Raw genomic sequence first — 23,413 nt, forward strand, 5'->3', positions numbered from 1 at the left:
CGACGAGTACGAACGAAAAGGTATGATAAGGGATCAGATTCCAAAAATAATTCCATGGAAATGCATGGATTCCAGTTGCTGCTACTGGAAGAAATTGGAATCCATGCATTTCCACTGAATTATTTTTGGTCTCTTTGCCCCAAACATAGGCTATCATTTGTGTGCGCTGCAAAGCATGTTTTAAAATTACAAAAGTTATTTTTATTGTTGTAATATTGAATGATTTCACAAATGAAGTGGTGAAAAAACCTTAACATTAACCAAACCAAAACATTATCTGATGGACATGCAGATCATGTCTTTATTGCGTCCGTCGGGCCAAGATCAATTCTGGAAGACTGCAGGATGTGCAAACTAGGTCCGCTATTTTGATGCATGACCCCATTTGGACATCAATAGGACTATGATGTAATTCTTGACGTTATACAGAGGTTATACTGTGGATGTCAATACTGGACGTCGGGAAAAATGACTTGATCTGAAAATGTCAAACAATGATGCATCATTCCACAAAATGGTTTGTCTTCAGTATTAGGAAGTTATTCAGTAAGCTTAAAACACATTTAGCCTTAACTCAAAACAGTTGTTAGGCTTATGTCATTCTGATCTGTAGAAATGTCCTAGTGGCCATGCCTAAATTTACATATTACACATGAGGCCACATTAATTATAGGCTAATATACTATAATATTCAGTATTCATTATTGAATGCTTAGCTGAAATGATGTTTTCCTATCATCCTATTTTTAAAGCAGGCATACCTGTGGGCATGTAATTGGGCAACGAGTTTTCTTCAGGAATGGCATGTTTGAACGGGCACTGCACTAGTTAATGTTAATGCCGCCACTTCGACAATGACACCAATGTCTAAGTAACGGCATGTCGGAATAGCAGCATGTAACCCACACCCAACCGGTGTAGCCAAACCCTCAAGCCTCCTGATTTTGGACAGACTGTTCTCTCACTCTCAACTCTTCATTTCAGTCATCAGACGGATTTGCTCGGCTCTAAGGCGATTGCAGAGGAATGAGTGACTCTAAGGTAAGATGGATCACGGCCTAAATGGTGATACATATTGAGTGGAGACGTTGTGTTTGTCTGTTGAGTGAAGGATGTTCAGTGCAGAGTGCTCCATTGATACGTATACACAAAATAATCTGTTGAACAAATACAACATCGAGGAATTTGCTGTTTTCTTTTGTTGTCTTTATTTAGATCTTCTTTTAACAACTTTATCTTCGATGATGTTGTGTTGAGGGTTGTGGATAAAAAAGATTGATGTTAATTGCTCATTATCATCCCAATGATCTAATGTGAGATATGTTCATTCATTACTGCTCACTCGACCAAGTTTTAAGTGATGCTACATTTACTCTGATACTAGTGAGAATGTTCGGTTTAAAGGGAAGTATGTCGATGTTTGTGTGTGGATGTGTGTGTTTTTAAAACTAAAAAAGAAACATTACAACATCATCTTAGACATTAGACCTAGATCATCAAGTCACGAAACATGGTTACTTGAGCATCACTGTTTGCATCACCACAGGTATCAGGTAGATGTAGTGTGTTGGTCCAGTTTGTTGTGTAATTTCAAATAAGATTGAAAATGCTCAGTTTGTTGCGGGTCCCTTTGCTGTGCCTATGCAACTTGTTTATGACACTGAAAGGGCGCATCAGGGGCGGAGCCAGAGGGGTGGCTCCGGGTGGCACAGACCACCCTTGAGATTTGATTGGCCACCCCCAAATCCTAGTCTACGATTGGCCATTAACATGCACTGGCAAGACCTTTCTTGATGCACTTGCAACAGTTTGAAGTGTCAGACGTCAGGAATGTAAGTGGCAAACACGCTTGCCTTTATTGGCCTACAGGCTACTGCTTGTGCTAACACGCAAAGATATCTACTATTTACCTATTGCATCTGCCAGTGCCTATTTATCTAATCACAGACTTAAGTCACCGACATTTGCTAGGTCATTAAGTGTCAACTGTAGGCTAGGCCTATACTTTTGTAAAAGCGTTTAATGACAATAATGTCCTATCAATAATGTCCTGACAATAATGTCCTAATGAGAGTGTTTCTACTTATCTCAATAAGGGAAAAAAATTAAGAGCCTATGTTGAGTACAAATATGTCTTCTGAAGGCCTAAACAGAGCCCAGCCAAAAACTCCAATAACATTTTGATCAACTTTTAGGGTCAGCTATGACATTGCAGGATCATCCAGACCAAATGTGACGTACTGCCAAATATTTTTGGTAAAACCAATAACCTACTTTTGGTGATGACATTATAAAAGTGCAAAACAATGAATGCAGCACTGACTTGTAATTTGCCCAGAGTTGTTGTGATAAGAATATTGAGATTCAGGCAGATAACATGTAGGTTGCCCACACACACAATACACTTTCTTGTTTCTTGAGAACTTTAGTCATCCAATTCGAACACATGGAACCGGTTATGTGGTTGCCCCATGTATTGCCTAAAGCAAAACGTTGAACATTTTATTTAATTAATAATTTGCCCAGACTTGTTGTGATTATGTTGTGAATATTGAGATTCAGGAAGATGATCCAGTGCACGATGAGTAACTTGTAGGTTGCTCACACACACAATATACCCCCTCTCATACCAGCCTCAAGTTTCTTGAGATCTTTAATGATCAGTTTTTTGAGAACTTTAATCATCCAATTGGAACACATGGAACCAGTTATGTGGTTGCTCTGCAACACTGCTCAATCTGGGCATGCATTGACAATGTCAGAGACTTGTCTCCACTTTGTACCGCTTGACAAGTTCAGTTGTGACTTTTTGAGTGCATCTCTGATACAGTGTTTAGGCGATGAGATGTAACAGGCAGGTCAGCATAGTTGATCTGTTGACTGTTTGCAGGTTATGGCATGTCTCATAGGCAGAGAAAAACTGAAAAACTCAAACACTGTCCACTTAATCAACTGGAATAGATTAGATAGCTATGAAAGGTTTGCAAAGTGATATCATGCTCCTTTTAAAGAGTATGTTGGTACTTTCAAAATAGAAGAATACAGGTGATTTTTATACATGGTGTGGCTATGTATTTTATAGATGATTATGATACATTTAAAATAGAGCAGCCAGGCAGCTACAGTGCTACACTCTGTTGGCTGCAGTGCTACCTACACTCTCAGAAAAGAAAGTACAGAATTGTACTTTTAAAGGTACAAAGGCTCGTCGCTGGGGCAGTACCCTCAAGGGTACACAGTTTGTACCTTTCAACCGGGTACATATTTGTACCCTTAAAGTTTGTACCCTTTGGTGGTAAATATGTACCCTAAGGTACAAACTTGTACCTTTATGTAATGGATCAAAATGGTACCCTTGGAAAAGGAACAAATATGTTGATTTCAGTGTACTGCCCCAGCGACAAAGAATTTTGTACCTTAGTGTGGCAAATGTGTACCCCAAGACAACATGAAACAGTATACAGTTTGAACATGCACATTTATTAACATTTTCACAATTTCAATATGGTGTAATACAATCAATTATTTTCCATCTAATTCCAAACATCACAACAATAATTAAAATGTGTCTGAAAAAAAAAAAGTTTACAATTTTATGGCCTGGTTTAACATGGATCAACTTTGAATGCAGGTGTGTGAATCATAAAACACTGTAACTTTTCACAGAGTGAATGGAGAGGACAATACATGTCTTTCAGTGTGGTGTAATGAATCGTACAGCAACATTTCAGCAAACCAGTGAGCAATTAGCTAGAAAAAAAGCACACAATGCAATGTTACAATGTTCCCTCATTCCAATCCATACAAATAGGTGGAATAAGGTGTGCCGTTAAAAAAGGGTCTTTTTTAAAGTTAATTATTAAAAAAGAGTCTTTAATAATTAACTTTAATATGTTTGTTTATTTGTATTAGCATTTTATTCAAATACAAAGACATTTTATGTGAGAGTAAGGTATTTTTTTTTTTTGTCCTTCAATTTATGAGTTTGGTGTTTGGTGCCTGGTTTCCCTAATGTATTTGTGCTAATTTCACATCTTGAGCCTGTTTATCTGGATGTTTTGCCTCATGACACCCTTGAATTGGCCGACGCACCTTTTGGGCCGATAGAATAGGCTATAATTTAATAATTTTGGCCAACGATCGGCCCAAAGGAAGGACAATCAAATTGGTTACATTTTCTTATTGACACTGGGCTGATCCAATAACAACTTAATCAGGTCCCACCCCTCCCATTTTGGCTCAGAGCCAGGATTATGTGAGCGCATCTAAAGTTAATCGATGTAGCCTACACGAAATTGCGGCGGGTGCCGGTAGTGACAATTGTGCAAAATAACACCAATGTAGAAGCTACAATATCATATATCAAAAATACAATATTGTTGGGGGCGCTGTGTCGCAGCAGGCGAGGAGATGTAGGCAAGCATACAGAGCAGAGGGACATTGAGCAGGTGGTGGAGTGTAGAGCTACATGATAACAACTCAGTGGTGGAGCAGGTAGGCTATGTGTGACATGCCATGCTGACGATGATGATTATGATGACTTATTTATTGCGATATTGTATGCTAATGATATGGTAGGCCTAATGGTAGTAAGGTCGTGCTGTGATTATAATAACAAATAGCGCAACTTAAATTTTCTAAATGAATGATTTGCAAACCTGGACAGCAAAAGAGTGTCAAATCGGCGTTAATTGTTGGTCAGATTGATCAGTTTCCGTGCTGGTTGGTCTCTCAAAGTAGAGCGTTGGGTTCTGGGTTGTCATGGTAAAGATGAGCTAAAAGACAGTAGACTGACGGAAATATAGGCTACGAAACGTCAAGTCCTTTTCATGCACAAGCCAACATAACCTATACGATAGGCTACTGGAAGCATGGGCGGATTATGAACTCTCGGTCCCCTGGGCCCAGATGTGGGCCCCCCACTTATTGTCATATACATGTGTGTGGGAGGGGGGGTTTGGGGCTCCTCCCCCAGAAATGTTTTAATTTGTTTAATGTGCTTTCCTATGTTCTGGTGCATTTTGGGGATGGCCAATATACTAAATTCAATCAGATTCATAGCCTACATCCTGATTTGTTGATATTAAAACAATGATTCCATGCTAAGGCGTGGGCTTCAGGGCCCCCTGACCCTTTGGGCCCCTGGGCTTGGGCCCGGTAGGCCCGTGCAGTAATCCATCCCTGACTGGAAGACATTAAACATATGGTGGTTGCTATGGTGGTTGTAAGGGTCACATCATAATTTAGGGTTTCTGGGTTGTTTCTATGGTAATTAAGATAGGGTGTAAGATAAGCTAGGGTGTTGCTAGGATACATATGGTGGTTGCTATGCAAAATAACAAGGTTGCTAGGGAAGTTGCTAGGATACATATGATGGTTGCTATGCTAAATAACGTGGTTGCTAAGGTAATCATGTTGGTTCCTATGGTGGTTGATAGGGTCACATTATAGTGGTGGTTGCTAGGGTAATTAAGATGGTTACTCGGACATTGCTAGGGTACATATGGTGGTTGCTATGCTAAATAATGTGGTTGCTATGCTGGTTGCTAGGGTTAAAGCCAAACCATGTGTATACAGGTTTGCACTTTCATATCATAGAGATATTGCTTATCTCTGCTTACGCAACTGGATGTGAATATCTTTTTTTTTTCTCTGGGGGCCGCCTGAATCCTGCTGGCGGGCCTGATCTGGCCCCCGGGCCTTATGTTTGACACCCCTGCTTTAGGTCTTCATCTTTGTATGAGCTAGAAATAAGCAATCTGGCATGGCAATTTTAAACCAGCTTACCCAATACCCATACTCAGATTTAAGACTCAATAGAAGAGACAGTCAACACATAAAACTGGCTTTAGTGTCAAATCAGATTGCAAGAGCGCAAGGATACAAATGTATGAACAGAGGTAGACAAAAAATCAGTGAAAATCAATAAAAGTATGGCTTCTTGGAAAAAGAAAAATGGAACATCGAACGCTTTCCATTAATAGGCTATTAATTAATCTACATGTAAAAGCCTAAAGCAAAATGCAAAGCCAGGAAATATTTTCCTTGATCCTGTTCAACCAGTATCAGCTGTCGGCATTCTGCAATGTAGGCTAGGTCTGTAAGCAAATCAAGAATGTAGGTCTGCAGGCAAATGAGAGGAATGATAAGCGCAATGCCACTCCATACAAGCCTTTTGATATATGATTTTATAGTTCTATTCTGTACTGTATGTTGTACTTCACATCCAGCATAGAGAAATGTCAAAACGGTGTAATTAATTGAGTGTTATTATTGTTTTCAGCTGGTACCCAAAATACTATTAAATGTAGAGCTGGAAAAGAGTTTTATAACGATGAAAAACCATTTGTCTGTGAATAAAACTGAGGGAGATACATTAATTCAAAGTCATAGTCCCCCCTAATTCATTATTAGACCTAACTTCCCTTAATATTGATCCAAAACACATGCAATTTCATTTTCATGACTTTGTTATGTCCGAATCATCAGCATTCCAAGTTTCATTCAAATCTGAGGTGATGCGGTTCTAAAGTGTGATGATTTCACACAGAATGACCCGGCTATATAACAGGGCAGCGAAAAGTAACATTTTACAAGATATATTGTGCATTTTACTAAAACCACTCTCTTCTTTTTCTTTTTCCATTCACAGCCACAATAATGGCAATGAATTTACTGGATTGCTAGCCGGGTTCGGCCTCTGGGCACACAGAAACATACATTCTGGCCAAACCCACACAGAAAACATGTCTGAACCCAAGTACAGGACGTTGATTGTGAACGCTATTGATTCACTACGGTCTAGTAAAACCAAACCAGACTTTAAGAAGATATGTGGAAGGGTAAAGAGACACGGGTTAAACCCAGATCGCACCCGTGCAGAACTGGAGAAACTGGTCCAAGAACAGAAGGTAGTAATCAAAGACAGCGGCAACGGCTCCATCTCTTACCGGAACGCCGCAGATTTGCCGAGGAAACGCCAGAAAAAAAGTGAGCTCACACCAGACTGCAGTAGTGACAGCGGCGTTTCACAAGGCAAACGCGCCAACGACAACGGGGACAGCATAGACAGCTTCATGGATGAAGAGGAGTATGAAGACAAGGAACCGGAGCCTATGGGGTCGATGCAGAACTTTCATCCCCAAACCCCAGTCCAATCCCTAGCCACAGCCACTGTGCAAGAAGATACAGAAGGAGGTTTCGCCACACGTAAGACACACACACACACACACATTGACCACAGCTGTGCCGTACACATGCATACAGGCAAACCAACACTCGCATGTATCAGAGGCATGTTCACCTTTCACAGGGAAGAACAGGAACATGTGATCACATCCTGCACAAGCTGTGCTGCAGCAGGTGCATAAAGGAGAATTCCGGTGTGATATTGACCTAAAGTGTATTGAAACATGATACCGAGTGTGAACGTATGTCTCATAGCCCATCTCGGCTTGTCCCCTGCACTCCAAAATCTGCGCTAGTTAGGCGATGCTACCAACAGCTTTTTTCAATAGTGGTGCTTCGCATCGGGCTAGCCATGCAAATAAATCACTGTTTTACACCCATTTATTTAGGGCTCAATGTATCTCCACACTTCATTGGTAGACGTCCGAGGGCCCTGACATTTAAAACGAGACATTGAGAACTTTGAAAAAAGCACTGGTAGTTTACTTTACAAGACGATTTATACAGACAGTATCTTTCACGAAGTTTTAGCGCTTTGCAGCCATCTTGAATTTAGTCACGATAAGTCAAGCAACGAGTAAGAATGAACAGGGATCAGATAAGGGATCAGATTCCAAAAATAATTCAGTGGAAATGCATGGATTCCAGTTGCTGCTACTGGAAGAAACTGGAATCCATGCATTTCCACTGAATTATTTTTTACTTTACTTTAACACCGGTTAAGATGGGCTAGCGTAGGCTACAAACAAGATGACTGTCTTACTGGTTTATCCAGATAACTTCAGGAGTAACGGCTGAGGTCTAAAGAAACTTTTATTATCGTGTTCACTTTTCACCACAAGAGCTGCTCGTTATATGTTCCATCAACCTGCTGAGAGAGAGAGGGAGGGAGGGAAAGAGAGTGAGAGTATTAACTATTTTAACATTTTCATGCCGGGCATATATTACATGATTACATGATTACACTGAAGAGACTGGATTGGGACATACTGTATTATTTGATCTTATGCTGTATTCTATTGTAAATACGTTTTGTCAGGTCTCATAGTGATGAGATAAGCCAATATGCCAGTATACTGTTTTACTGCTGTTTTAGCTGTGCTCGGTCATGTAGTCTATGATGAATAATCTCCATTTCTGTCCTAGAAGAGTCTGAAGGTGTGTCTGGAGTGGGCGCCTCTCCGGTAGTAAAGAGTGAGTATATGAGCTCAACATCTGCCTGCTATTCCAGAGCACCTAATTAATTGCACACAGTACCACTGTATGGGAAGCAAGAGAGAGACAGTATCGGTTTAATGCATTGAATCTCTACATTTAGTTCATTCACCATGAAATAGAGGATTGGGGCTGGAATATGCCACATATACTTTATGTGGTAGCAAACTTGGATAAGTTAACTCTAGTTATGAGTAAAACTCTTAATACACAAAAGTTTCTCCTTGGAAAATAGCGAAGTAGCACCTTGCCCTGTGAGCATCACTGTTAGTCCATTCAGTGATAATGTGAATAAACGGTCTTGCTCAAAACGCCATCAATTAACATAATTTCGTTCTTAAAAACTTTGAATTTGTTAACTACCGTATAGACCCTAGGTTGTTGCAGGGCCGGATTAACCATTAGGGCAACTGGGCACTTGCACAGGGGCACGGGACCAGTAAGGGGCCCTGGACACAGTCAAAATATTACTTTTGATCATGTTACAAACGCAGTAGGCTACTCACTTCCCTAATATGCAGATTGTGCAACCCGTTCGATCAAAATATTATGTGAAATCACGTCAAAAACACTGTATGTACAAATGCACTGTATGGCTGCACAAATGCCGCCTGCCGTCAGTGAAGCTATGCCGTCAAAACTTTTGAGAGGGAGAGACACAAAATTAAGTTTTGAGTGTAGCGCAGTAAGCACACGCATAATTTAGAGGTTTTTTACGCACAGCGAGGGCATTCATGTTTGTTATTGCCTGGTACAGATTACAATCTAATGCAGACAAGACTTACATGCTAAGAATATGACACACGTTTTGACCTCAGACAAAGCTAAAGGTGAAGATATCTATCTCCTGTTACTAGATCAGCAGGTAAGACAGGAGGTGAGGGTGCCACCCGCATTGCCAGACAGACTCACTAACCCCAAAGCACAACCAGTAGGTTCCAGCAGCTTTGAGAACCAACGATGGGCTGCTAAGAAAGACTCTGTTGTAGTTTCTAGATGATAGCCTACACATACCAAATTAATTTCTGTCAATTAAACCTCTTATCAGTGCAGATTATTTATGGGTATCCTCATTTATTGTGATGTCCAAATTCCATGATAGTGTTTGTTTCACGCAGGGTGTAGTTTGGATGAGCCAGACGAACAGCACATGCGTGAAACAAACATGGAACTTGCATCACAATAAATGAGGATACCCATAAATAAATCTGATAAGAAGTTTAATTGACAAATTAATTTTGTGTGTGTGTATCATCTAGAAACTACAACAGAGTCTTTCTTAGCAGCCCATCAGTGGTTCTTACAGCTGCTGTAACCTACAAGTTAGCTTTGGGGTTAGTGAGTGCGCGCCTGCACGTGTATGGGCGTACGCACTGTGCGTACCATCAGGCAACTGTGTGCGGGCGTGCATGCGGGGAGGGAGGGGGGCACATTCCGATTTTGTGCCCAGGGCCCGTGGTCATGATAATCCGGCCATGGTTGTATGTACTCCGGAGTTACCCTTCAAGCTAAAATTACCCTCAATGATGCAGCTAATTTTAAGATCCAGGTGTATTTGGTTTTACCCTGAGTGACACATGCAAGGTGTATGATAAAGAATAGCTTAATGCTAGCCTATAGTCTATGGTGAGGATATTGGCTATTTGCAACCTGCATGTCTTTATAGCAACATGTAGAATTCTGGGGTATTCTTACTGTATTCTGATGTGTTCATATGTTACATCTGTGTGTAGTATACAACAGGGAGAAGTCCATATTATTGTACATAACTATGCCTTAGGCCTGTGTACCAGCAGGAAGGTCATACAGGCCGATGTTTAGGAACATCCGAGGAACATCGGTGATAACATGGACCGAGGGAGACAGCATGTCTGCCTATTCGGGCTAGTATCTCCATCTGGCCAGGGCCGGGTTTTGTACACTGGTTGGCACCTGCCACGTTGGCATGATTGACGTTTCTGTGTTTTAGTATAACAGGCTTTGTCTTAGGTTTTGACTGGGAGACGGATCGAGGAAGCAACCCAAGGAGGATCTTCTGTCGGAAGGCTCAGCAGCCGCTTCTAATAACAACCACAACTGTTAGACTCTGCACAGTTTTACTGTTTGAGACTTAGCCTGTGTTCTGTTATTCATTGTTGTACCATCTACAATAAATCATCATCTAATCGCCGATCCTGATCCCGCCGTCAAGCTTTATTGACCATCTTCAATACAGACATTAGAACTAAAACACAACGCAACAACCAGAGAATCCAACAAACAGGAAAACAGATACTTCAATTACCTTAGCCTAGAGAGCAGCAAAGTGGCCCATGTTTGTACATAATGTAATTTTAGCATTTAATTCACACATTCAAATGAATTCTAGGATACAAGCTTGGTGTATTATTGATGTGATATTTTAATATTGGTGTATTTCTGGGTTAAAACAGCTCTGATCTTTCCATAATCTTCAGTGTCCTGCCGGCAGGACGGTAACCCCCCCAACATATTGGGTACTGAAATATTCACAAGAATCCATAGAAATTGAATCTTTATGTTGTATTATCCAATATTAGTTGTACAGATATATAGTCTATCTTATACACACTCCTTGAACCAACAAAGTAATGCAAAAATAGAGACTTTTTTGTAATTATTCCATATTTTGTGTAGTCCGTCTATATCAGAACACCTGACATACAATCTAAATAGTCCACAAGAAACCTCAAAGTGTTACCTTTCATTTGAGACCATGATTATGCTTCTGCACAAAGGGGTTCATGTCAGTATGCATTTTGGATAACAAAAAGTCCTATGGGGAGTTTCCATAGGCATTTTACAAAACGCATGAGCATACCTTGGCATATAATGGTCTAAAGCACTCATATTTTCATTCTATATTGATCTACTTTTGCACGCAGCTTCACAAGACCTGGTGCTTGGGCTCAGTTATGTTTCTAAGTCCATTCAAGTGACCTAGAGGGCTGAATTGTGGTCAGTTCAGAGATGCCTGTAATCCGGCAGAAAGAAAAAACTATATTCTAGCCTCTGTAACTCTGTGTGAGTACATCACACAGTTATTTGTGACTGTTTCCTATGAAAACTACAGGTTCTCAGCTTTCTATAGAGGTCTGACATTTGATGGTAGGCCCCAAAAGAGATGGGAACAATGCCCTTGTAAATAGGCACAGTGCAATTTCAAGCAAAAACTTGAAATTTGTATTGAGATCCATGTGGTTAAACTTCATCTGTGGAAAGACTAAGATAATACAGACATAAAATGCCCTCTAGTGGCTAATAAGAAAACTTTTGAAGACACAGCAACTGAGATCAAGGTAAAAGAGGTGAACATGCAAAATGCAGCAATTGTACACAGTTTCAAGCCCATAACATTTTTTGTCACATTCAGCAATCATCTCCTCACGACCTGCTAGCTGCTTATCCCGTGAGTACACTGTAAAACAACTCGGTCTCTGTAGGCAACCCATGCTCCAAAAACTGGAAACAAATACAATTTGGGGCAGCCTGTCCCCCAAACAAAAACAAAAGTAGAGTTTATCTAGGAATGCAGGAGGGAGGGGTGAGCTACCTCTCTGATGTTTCTTTTTTTTTGGTCCTTGATTAAAATGTACTGTAATGTACGTTGTTTGCTAAAAAAAAAATAATTACAGTGATTTCCTCGGTATTAGCTGCATTGTGTATAAGCCGCAGGACAGTGTTTTATGCAAGTTAAAAGAAACAAAACCATTGAGAAGTCTTCATTCCTCTCACATTCGACATAGTTCATACACAAAAACGTTGCTTGTTGACACACTTTGCTCTTTGCCCACTGTTTAATTTAGGTCCCATGGTGTTAATCATGTCTGCATTTTAATAGGATTCTGAAGTGTGCTTGTTATTTCTTTACATTTTGTGCACATTTATATGCCATTTCTCATCAAACAGTCTCTCAGAGGGCCCTAAAACATATATTTTTTTGAATTCCTTATCACAGGATCAGAGCTGAGGATTGTGCTACTGGGCAAAACTGGAGTAGGAAAGAGTGCAACAGGAAACACCATCCTGGGGAATGAGGTCTTTAAAGAAGGTTATTGGGACTCTGTCACTTTAGTTACTAAGAGGGAGACTACCAATGTGTTTGGGAGACAGATCACAGTGATTGACACCCCAGGACTACTTGATACGTCTGAGACAGCAACTGAGTTTAAAAGTGAGATTGAGAAGTGTGTTGAGTTGTCAGTTCCTGGACCCCATGTCTTCCTGCTGGTGATTAGACTGGATGTGAGATCAACAGAAGAGGAGAAGAACGCAGTCAAATGGATCCAGGACAACTTTGGCAAGAGAGCAACACAGTTCACCATGGTGCTCTTCACTCATGCAGATAGGCTGAAGGGGAGAACAATGGAAAATGTTCTAAACAACAATTTCCAGACCTTGATAGACGGCTGTGAGGGTGGATACCACACCTTTAACAATGAAAAGAGGGATGACCAGACTCAGGTGACGGAGCTTCTGCGGAAGATAGACACCATGGTGGAGAAGACTGACTTCTTACACTACACAAACAAGAAGTACCAGGCTCTGAGAAAGATCAGAGAAGACAACATGGCTGCTAAAAGTAAGTCACATTCAGCGAGCATTTCACTAGTAAACCAAACCTATTCATGAGTGAATAGAGTCTGGTCACTAGCGATTGGGAATCGTTTACAAGCTAGCGTGGTGACAACCATATTGAAAAATAAAATTTAAAGCTATGCCAATGATACTCTGGTAATATTGTGAATAATCCATAATCAGTAATATATGTGAAGTCATCCTATGAAAATGTCATCAATGACAACCAATCTCCAAGCACCCATCTTTTGGGATTTTTACAGGCCAATATTCAATTGTGATGAAAGCTTTGCTGGCTCAGAAACTTTGCAATCACTACATGCCCACACTTATAGGCCCCTGTTATAGCAACAGTACTCACGTCCTCTCTCGTCAGAGATGCATCTCTGTACTGAATATACTAGGCATTTAAATAGCACTGGTCACAACCCAAATCACAGTCACAATTCAATTAACACCTGAAACCATATCTCTACAATTAGGAAATATTTGCGCGGAACAATACTCATTACATTACAGTTTTTGTAATGCTTTCCTGTGCATTACAAAAACTGTGCTTCCAAAAGAAAACAACAAACAGAGAAAAAATGTTGCAAATGAGCTCTTAAATGTTTAGGGCTGTATTTTGGGCAACAGCGCATGGCGTAAAACTCGGAAAGTTTAATTTGGTATTTTGCACGTTTATTTTTTAAACATTGCGCCCAGGGGTGTGGCAATTAACAACCTAGGGAGGGGCCTGGCGCGTTGTCTAAAAATCGCTATCGTACACCACCTAAACCTGGTCAGAAGTCAATGGCGAGTTGTTCATATGTTTTTTTAAGAGCGCATGTCAACAGTCATATTGGCAGGTGTGTGCACCATCCTTCTATCATTCATGAACGCACACCAGCGCACGTCCATGCAAAGCATTACAAATTGCACGATTACAATGGGAAACATAATTGGTTTAAGAATGACTATTCCATACGGTCTCGCAAGCAGCCTCCTTCAAATGTGCCGTTGAAGGCCAAAATACCGATGCATTTATTTTACATATCGCGCGTTGCGCCGTTAAAGGGAATGACAGATGCCATTCTCATTGGTTTAAAATTATGTTACGCCCCAAACACAACCATATGACTGATTAAAAAACCTAGGAACACCTTGTTGCGCCATGCGTTCCACTTTTGATAACGAAACCCCTCCCAATGTGAACTGGACATCCTACTAAATTTGAATAGACTTTTGACGAGTGAAGATGCACTTTAGAATGTCATGATAGGGCCCTTGGTCATAATGTTCATACACTGGCGGGAGATCCGTCAGTTGAAGTGACAGACGTGCTGTGCTCCATCACACACCTGCACATGACAAGATAGACAAAACTAATTGTATCAATATGGTTTTGCATCCCTAGTCAGAGCCCTTGAAGAAAAACTGAAAGAAGTAAGCAGGCCAATGATGAACTTACCCAAAGAGAAGGTGAGTTTCTAACAATATTATAAAATAAAAAATAAAATAAAAAACAGTAAATTTCCTTTTGTTCTATGTAAAAATAAAAGCAGGATTCATTGATGAAAGCAAAGCTTAAATGAAACAATCGTCTAAAGCAAGAAATCTCTCACTGTCTGTCTGTAGGCATGTGTTCAACATGAGTAAAATGCTTTTACCAAAACATTTAGTCGCTAAAATAGCAGCTTTATAATCAATTTCACAGTGTTTTACTTTATCTTATTTTCATAAATGATATACAGTTATGTTATTTATTGTTGATTTTTGGTTGATGATTCACAAATCATGCTGCACAATTCACTGTGAGGCTACACAGTTGCACATTATATAATGCTAGTTCAACCTTGTTTGTTGTTCAGAAACACACCCAAGAGGAGCTAAAGAAGCCATATGTACACCATGAAAGAAAATCCATCCTCACAGGTCCAACTAGCAGCAACCGAACGGTAATATGTCTGTCTGTCTGTCTGTCTATCTCATTGCACAAAAAATTGTTTGCAGTATGTTAAGTTCAATTATAGTGGATGGAATCTCCATGGAAATCTCCTGGCTTCTTCTTCTTATAACCTTTTCTTTTTACCTTTTCAAGAATGAATGCGACTCTTAACCTCTGACCATACAGACATGTTGAAATAACCATTCTGAAGGTCTGGAGTGGGGCAACAGAGTTATTATTTCAGATTTGTTAAAGTTTATACTTTTTTAGAAATAGGGGATTAACATTTTTTAAAAAGCTCATTTTCCCACATAGATTTGAATGGCTGTGATGTCATAATGGCCTAAAGCCAGCTGTGCTCGTTAAGCTCCCAGAGTAGTTCCCGGGCTAATCAGAACACTGGCACAGGTGTCACCTGTGAATCCAACTGTCTACGCTTCTAATGCATACAATCTGGCGCTCCCTAAAACTACACATCCCGTAATTAACTTGTGCGCATGCGCAGTAGCGTTCTCCTTGCGTTATTGATTCCTACAGGCCACTTCACGCAATCATCTCTTTCAACCATCCTCTTGAGGAAAGTTTACGTCCTTGTTGTCTGGTTCGTCCAACAAACGAAGACGAAACAGATGTTTCGTCGTCCACACCGAATGTAAGTTACAATTAATTTGTTTTTTTATTCAAATGGAGTGTGTGAAGTCTGTTTAAAATGACTCGGCTAATCAAGTAAGCAAGCAAGCTGGCGTTAGCTTCAAACTTGTAGCTTCATAGATGCTATGTCTATAGAGGACGTTAAGTTTAACTCTAGCTAGTTTGATAATATTGGTATTACGCGAGTAAGTTCATAACTTAAGCAATAACCGAGGATTCAGTAGGTAAGTTATGTTACGTTAGCTAGACCTCGGGAATGTTTTTAGGTTCGCGGTTGTGTGCAGTAGAGGTGGTAGCTAAGCACTTCACACTCAAATTGCCAGACTGCAACTGCTATGGATGCTATGGATGGCAGGAAAACAAAGTACACGTGAATTTCTAGATGAAGAGTGAATAAATGCACTTGCTTAACTGATAACAAGTTGTCAATGGTTATTTATGCAAGCTTGTGTAGCCTAATCAAGACATACCTAGGCCTAGCCAAATTTATCCTGGCTGTAAATAAAGCAGGATATGAATTTCCCAATATTTTGCCAGATCAGGCTAATAGTGGTTTACTGAGGTTTAATATCAATTGAAATACCATTGAAATCACTTTTTGTTGTAATTTCAACATTGTTTCAATATTCATTTTAGTGGAACTTTAGTTTCAACGTTGCTTCAATATTAATGAAGGGTGCAAAAGTGATGTAAAATAAATGTTGCAGTGCGACGTTGATTTAATGATTTTAACGTTGACAAAGTAATGTTGATTTTAACATAGATTAAATGTTGTTAAATTGTTATCTGGGTGCAGAATGAGCAGTCATCAACACCAACTGAAAGCCCCGTTTTGCAGGTAGTCTTGCATTGCCTACAATTAGCCTTTTTTCTGAACTACATTTTCCAAAGGCCAGCTTTCGTGCTTGTGTCACAACTTCAGAACGGCTTGACGCACATGCTTCAAATTTGGTGTGAACATTTGTATGGACTCAATGATGAAGTCAAATGTCAAGGTCAAACCCACCTTGAGTGTGTTCTCAAGAATGCCTGACACACAAGGTTTTTTGGTACAAGGGTTTGTATGAACTCAAAGATTAAGTGATTCAATGTTTTTTTTCTCCCCACCAACAATCGGCAGCTTTCCATCCACTATTGCAATTCCTCTGGCATTACATTTCTAGTTATTTTTCCAAACTTGCCATGATAAAGAGCATCCTTCGAGCATTTTGGATAACTGAAAAAATATGATCATGAGCACTCCGAGAACTTTTAAACTTTTTTATTGTGGTGCACAATCGATTGTTATCGGAGTGCTCCGGTCATCCCTGGGTTTAGTCTCTTTGAAGTGGCCCAGCCGGTTTCTCTGACCCTTTGGCACTGGACTGTGAGCACCAAAAATCTTGAGACACTCTTGACACCCGTCTTACATAGCGGCCATGGGCTATAGCTTTTAATAGACTAGCCCACAGCGTTTAATAGAATACCGTTGCATAGGCTACAATACAAGTAAATAGGCTATAATAGACTCACCACTAGCAGGCCTAGGCTACAGCTCAGTGCAATATCTCATCATCATTGTGTTTTTGCATTTATTTCGAAATGTTCTTGTAAGATTCTGCTCAAAAGCAAATTGCACATACTGATAATATTGCAACGTGTCATCGCTCAAAATGTTTTTTAAAGTACAGAACAAATTCTAACACATTTATGAAGTATAGGTAGATGCACCAAATGTGCTGGAAAGTTTAAGAGCGAACAGAACACTCGACATGGATTTTAGTATTTTGTGCTGCCCTGACAATCCACTTTTATTGACTGTTAGTCTACTGTTTTTGAGTTTGGAGATGTTTTGCAACAACAGGCTACGAATGCCGACTCCACAACATCGCATTTCCCAGCTAGGTCCATGATAGGCTTTTTGTCACTGCATCCAAAATGTCTCCCTCTGGATAAAGGAGGTAAAGACCCATGCTGTGTTGCACTCACTAAAGGGGATTCCATCTCTCCTCTTAAAGTTAAAGTAGCCTAGCCTACATGATCCAAAGCACATACGTCTCCGTTGCTCGAGTTTATCATTAGCACTGGACAATATTGGAAAATATAGGAAATGTGACGTGTTTGACCCTTTATTTACGGTTTCTGCTATTTAGATCAACAGCTCATGAGTCCATTCAGCTTGTGCTTGGGTCGTCCTGCGGTCAGAAACCCGAAAAACCTTGTATTTTCCATTATCGAACCCGGGTCGCCGGCGTACGGTGCAGGTGCCCTAGCCAGTTGCGCCACAGCCGGGGCCCCCAGATCTATCTTGAGACCTGTTACTGAAGTTCTTATGCAGCAGTGTCTAAAAACCCTACTGGTTGAGATGTATGATCATTTGGCATTGCAGGAGTGGTGGTAAATGATATCGTGGCACTCGCTGCAACGGTGTCCGAGTGTGCACAATCCCTCATCATTGCGCACACAATCAACAGTAGCATAGCTGTCAGTCAGTGTCATGTTTCATTTTGAGTAGGCTAAGTGTTCAACATCAGTGTTCAATATCGATTTAATTTCAATCATAATAATATTTTCAATTGTTTTTATGTCAGGAAGAGAACTCAGTTGGGGGTCACACTGGCCTGTTTGGGGGGGGCAGGCCCCCTAAGGCCCACCCATGATGCCGATGCTGCTCGGCTGTCATTCTATACATGCTGTAAACCCATTTCTAGTTTCATGTATGCAGATAGATTGCATAGTCAATTACTACTGCAATACAGTCAGTTAGTACGACAATCAATCTCAAATGTCTGTTCACCAGCTACTAGTAAGAGCGACATTGTTCTTTTTTTCTAATTCTCGGCTCTTCATGTTTTGGCCATTTCTCCAGGGTGCAAAGCGACCCAGAATGCCTTCTCCCTCCAACACACAAAGAACTACATCCGGACTCTCACAAGCCAACAAGCCCCCTGCTAAGAGATGTTCAGCCCCAGGTAAGGTTGCCTTTTTGAACACTTTGCTGATTCAAATACCTCAGATATTATTTAGTCCAGGGGCCAATCTGGATTTTATACCACCTAAAGTAATCTAACATAAGTGCCCAGATAGAAGTAACCAGCATGTTAAGATCAATATGAAAACATTGTCATGTAGCCTAATGTTTTTGTTGTTGTTCTCTTGGTTACACTTCATGTACGTTCGATGGACTTCAAAATTACATAGTTGCTCTCCGTGGCGCTGACGCTTGTAAGACCCACTGTTGCGGGCATGTGTATGTTTTAAATTATGTTATGATGAGTTTAATAAAGGGCCCGGTCATGTGCCCCGCCCCGGCCCGGCTCTGACTTGTTCCGCCACTGGCTCCACTATATGCTAGTGTTGTCACGATACCAAAATTATGACTTCGATACGATACCTGCCATAAATATCACGATGCTCAATACTGAAACGATACTACTACGGCGAAATCCTAAGATATCTGAAAAAGAAAGGACTCACTCATACCTCCTCCAAGTATATTGAGTCATTTGTGTTGAATTCGGTGCACTTTTGTAGTGTGCAGGTCAATTCCGGGTTCTAAACTTCCTACATAATTATTATTTTTTATAGTCAGTAAAATAGTAGGCCTACTTTGTGTGATTAAGTCCTTTATTGATTGTTATAGTTAATTTACATTGTGTTGTGTTTTGGCAATAAAGTAGCTTTAAATAGCCAAACTAGGCTAGATCAAGGTCAGTTTTGAAATTACTGCATGCTGTACTACTGCACTGAATGCTATGCAGAGGGGCCTAATCTTTAGGCCATCTGATGTACAGTATAGCCTAGGCTACCCTAGGCCTTCCCGTGTTCATGGGATTTCTTTGACAGTTGCAATGGGAAAAATGTGAGGATAGTCTTCTTTGCACCCAGTGTACAAGTACGACGTTACCACCACTCAGGTCTTCGTCAGATAGGCCTACACCATTACCTGTTGCAATATATCTGTGCGCATTCCTACATGACGTCTATTTCTTTGACAACATGATTTGCTACCACGTAACAATAAGCCGCTATTATTATTAGGACTCAACACGCTTTGGTGGTATTATATGCTGTGGGCTTTAATTAGCGCATTTCGGGTAGCCTATCCTACATCTGGGCAATAATTATTGAACGAATTGCAGTCTACATGCCATGACAAATATTACCAGTAGTAGGCCTACTGACCGAACATGAAATAGATTATTTACAAGTTATGGTAATGTTATTCTGGCGTGAACATTGTGCTTTCATCACGTTAGCACCCTATGATTACAGCTCGTTATGTCTCGTCAAAATGATTACAGCTCGTTATGTCTCGTCAAAATTAATTGATGAAGGAAGGTTCGCTTTATCCCAGAAAACCATACTCGTTTCACTTAGGCTAGACTAAAACAGAAGAGAAGAACTTGGCACTAACCATGTAGTCGTGTTTTCTATAGCATATTCGTTAACCTGTCGTTCTTTGAACTCTTTAAAAATGTTGGGATATGTCTTGGTGTTTAGACAAGTTCCATGCGTAGCCTACTGCTTTTAAATTACTTTGAAACATATTTTACGAACGGGCCTCTGTGTACCTGATGGTTTGCCTTCAATATTCGCGATGTATCTGAAATAGTTCCAGATTTCACCTTTTGTTTTATCCACAAGGCCGAGGACTGTCGGCAAAGAATTATGTTGACGTTGCCTGCGCACTCACTCACTCAGAACGTTATTATTTTAATAAAGTATCGATTCTAAAAACGTCGGAAATCGTATCGTTTTTTGCGTGAAGGCATCATGATACCTTTTTAGTATCGATACACCGTGAAACACTACTATATGCCCAAATCTGACATATAAAGCTAACTTTCTGCTTAGACTATCTGTTCTCACATTTGTCTCCTTGTTCTCTCTCTGATTTCACTGTCTAAACTGTCTAAACCCAATGTTTCGTGTTGACAGTCTCAACCATATTGAGTCTTGAATCTGAGAACGGATAACCTGCTTTAAAATCACCATGACATTTTGCTTATTTCCAAGGACCTAGTTCATACAAAACACTAGGCTGCCTAAAGGTGACCATTCAATGGAAAACATAAATTACCAAAATGGAAATCCCCAAACTCCCACTCAAGGCAATCTAATCAGGGGCCAGGTGGTGTGCACAGTGGTGTTTCCTTAGCCAAAAAACAAGTGTTTTATATTGATTTGATGCCTGTCAAATTATTGAGGTTATATTATTGGGTATACAATGCAATACTATGCATGTCTTGTGTCGCTGGACTTAATGCGCATGTGCATGTTCTCCATGCGCAACTATCTTATATATGGTGGAAAATATAACTCTAGTTCGCTACTGCTTTACTTAAAAATAGCCTACTCTCGCTCTCCTTACATTGCATCTACAACATTATGTGCTTCCGATATTCTACTAAAACTTAAGTTATTTGTTAATTCATATGTCAAATTGTGTATTTTCAATTATTATAAGGCTCTTTACAATGCTAGTAGAACGCTCCATTGACTTGAATGGGATTTCCCAACTCTCTACGGTAAAATAAAGTCAAGTAATTGCCGCTGACACATATAATTACCGCTGTTAGTAGTAACGGAGTGGTGTTCGTTGATTATAAAAACAAATAAATCAGCGCAATGTATGATTTTCAGCCGTGTTATTTGCTATTGTGGAACTATTTTTTCAGATACCTCACAACCGTGTATAGCTCAATATTTGAGCCTGAAGCACAGACAGTAAAAGAAAGTCTCGCGGAAAGACTACAACCAAATGTAAACAGCCCTCCGTTTCCGTTGGTGCAGTAATATCAACGTGCAATGAGTCTTCCAACAGAAATCAAAATTTACAAAATGCCAAATAAAAGACCTTAGAAACTGTATTTCACTACACTACTTGTTTTGGAGCATTAACTAACACCACTAACCACTCGGTGAGTTGCACAGTTTTGAAAATGAACGTTAAGGGTTGTTTTAAGGACATGTTTGTGCATGCCCATACATCCCCATGCTACATCTCCTTTACTTTCTTTGGTTAGTCCGTGATTTATTAGGCTATCACTGCAAGTGCATACAAAATGTTTGTGCCATCCCCACATTTGCAAACTTGTTTTAATCCCATTTACCTTTGTTACAACCAGTCGCTGCTTTTGTCCAAGAGTCATCCATTCTTCAGGTTTCATTTTCGCTTTTGCGAGCTAAGGCTACGATATGGGAAATACTTTGAATACGATCAGCTCCAGAAATTAATGTTTTTTCCTATCGCGGGAGACTTTGTAGTTCTTCAGAGCTGTCTGTACCACGTCCATTACGGACACTATCATCACGATTACCACTGCCACCTTGAGCTATTTTGGGCAAAGGGTCGAAATAAGCATGGTATGCTTAGTGGACACCGTCGTACGCAAAGACGCACCTCCATTCACAGACGCACCGTGACTATCACTGTCAATAGACAATCGATCATAATATAATCTCCAAAAGGCAGATATTCTCCTTCAGAATCAGAATAGGTGAATAGCATAGCCTACCCAAGACTTCATCACACATGAACGTTTTTTCAACATTTGGTGTAGGCCTATTTCTGCTTCAATTTGTGCAAATGGCCTGCATCGCTTCCGCGTCATTACAAACAAATGCACGTCTCACGTGTAGGCTAATACACTGTATTTCCTGAAAACTGTGTGCAGCGATTTTGGGCTTGAATCAAGCTCTGGATGTCTAGCAACTAGTGGATGAGAGTACAAATGATAGTTTTCGCTTCATGTGTTTCAATTACAAAATAGTATTTTGTATTTTAAATACATATTTTAAATACATGTATTAGAAATACATGTATTTAAAGATTTACATTCTCCAAGGTATTAACATTAACATTTTTCATAACTTTATGTAGGATGTTTCTGTACATAAATGTAAGCACTGTGGCAGTAGTAATGCAATATTTAGAAAATGTAGGCTACTTTTGTACTCTTGATACTCAAGTACTTTTAAAAACAAGTACTTCAGTACTTTTACTTAAGTAGACATCTGACTGTTGTACTTTTACTTGTATTTGAATAAAATTTAGCAAAAGGTATCTGTACTTTTACTCAAGTAATGAAGCGGTGTCCTCTGTCTGCCTCTGATAATAACCTCTGACTAGTTTTACTTATTGTTAAATTGCAATGTGAGCTGCAGCCAGCAGAGGACAATACATCGGCAGGATTATTTAAAAGGCAACCGCAAATACATTGTGCGTCTGCTCTGATTCTGATACCATGGCGGCATTAATTTTGCCGTGGCGGATAGGTATTAGGATAAGTATTGTTGGTGCCCCTGCTCCAGCTTTTTGCAGCATATAGCTAACGTTCAAAGTACATGATCTGATTTTGTCTTTAAAATATATGCAAATGAGTGCATATTTAATGAGATAGGGTCTAATTTGCATATTTAAACATTAAAATAGAAAAAGAAAAGTCTTAACATAAGTAATCAACTGAGAAAGTTTCATGGTGATATCTATTATTTAAAAAGTTTACCCTATTCACACTTTAATTATCTTATTATGCTAATTATCCAAATTGCCCAAAGTGCAACTTTTAGCAACCAAGTTGAATTCCATCCACTAGGCCTATAGATGACATTTCTGCAATAAAACTTTAAGGTACTCAACATTTCTGGGTTTACTATTGGGGCTATCGGGATGCAACTAGACTAATGCTAAAATCAATGTAGAGGAAACACTGCAATATATTTACATTTTACTCTACCATTGTAAATAGCCTACTTCTCATGGATTGTTCACAATGAAAATGATTTGTCGAGGCGAAGGATAAACAGGCAAAAACTCTCCAAAGAGCTATATCTACTGACAAGGTAATGTTT

At 39.9% G+C, this 23,413-nt stretch overlaps 1 protein-coding gene across 1 annotated transcript in view; it reads left to right on the top strand.

Annotated features, from left to right (window-relative positions):
* Nucleotides 1-952: 952 nt before the first annotated feature.
* LOC125298256 (NACHT, LRR and PYD domains-containing protein 3-like) overlaps nucleotides 953-23,413 on the top strand; it is a 33,640-nt gene continuing 11,179 nt past the window's right edge. Inside the window, exons 1-7 of the mRNA XM_048248958.1 lie at nucleotides 953-1,041; nucleotides 6,653-7,209; nucleotides 8,335-8,382; nucleotides 12,380-13,003; nucleotides 14,396-14,460; nucleotides 14,850-14,936; nucleotides 18,426-18,528. Of these exons, the coding sequence (XP_048104915.1) occupies nucleotides 6,747-7,209; nucleotides 8,335-8,382; nucleotides 12,380-13,003; nucleotides 14,396-14,460; nucleotides 14,850-14,936; nucleotides 18,426-18,528 (1,390 nt within the window). The 5' untranslated portion in view covers nucleotides 953-1,041; nucleotides 6,653-6,746. The remainder of the gene's footprint in view (nucleotides 1,042-6,652; nucleotides 7,210-8,334; nucleotides 8,383-12,379; nucleotides 13,004-14,395; nucleotides 14,461-14,849; nucleotides 14,937-18,425; nucleotides 18,529-23,413) is intronic.

Source organism: Alosa alosa, chromosome 7 (genome assembly GCF_017589495.1).
Source record: "Alosa alosa isolate M-15738 ecotype Scorff River chromosome 7, AALO_Geno_1.1, whole genome shotgun sequence".
Lineage (NCBI taxonomy): Eukaryota > Metazoa > Chordata > Actinopteri > Clupeiformes > Clupeidae > Alosa > Alosa alosa.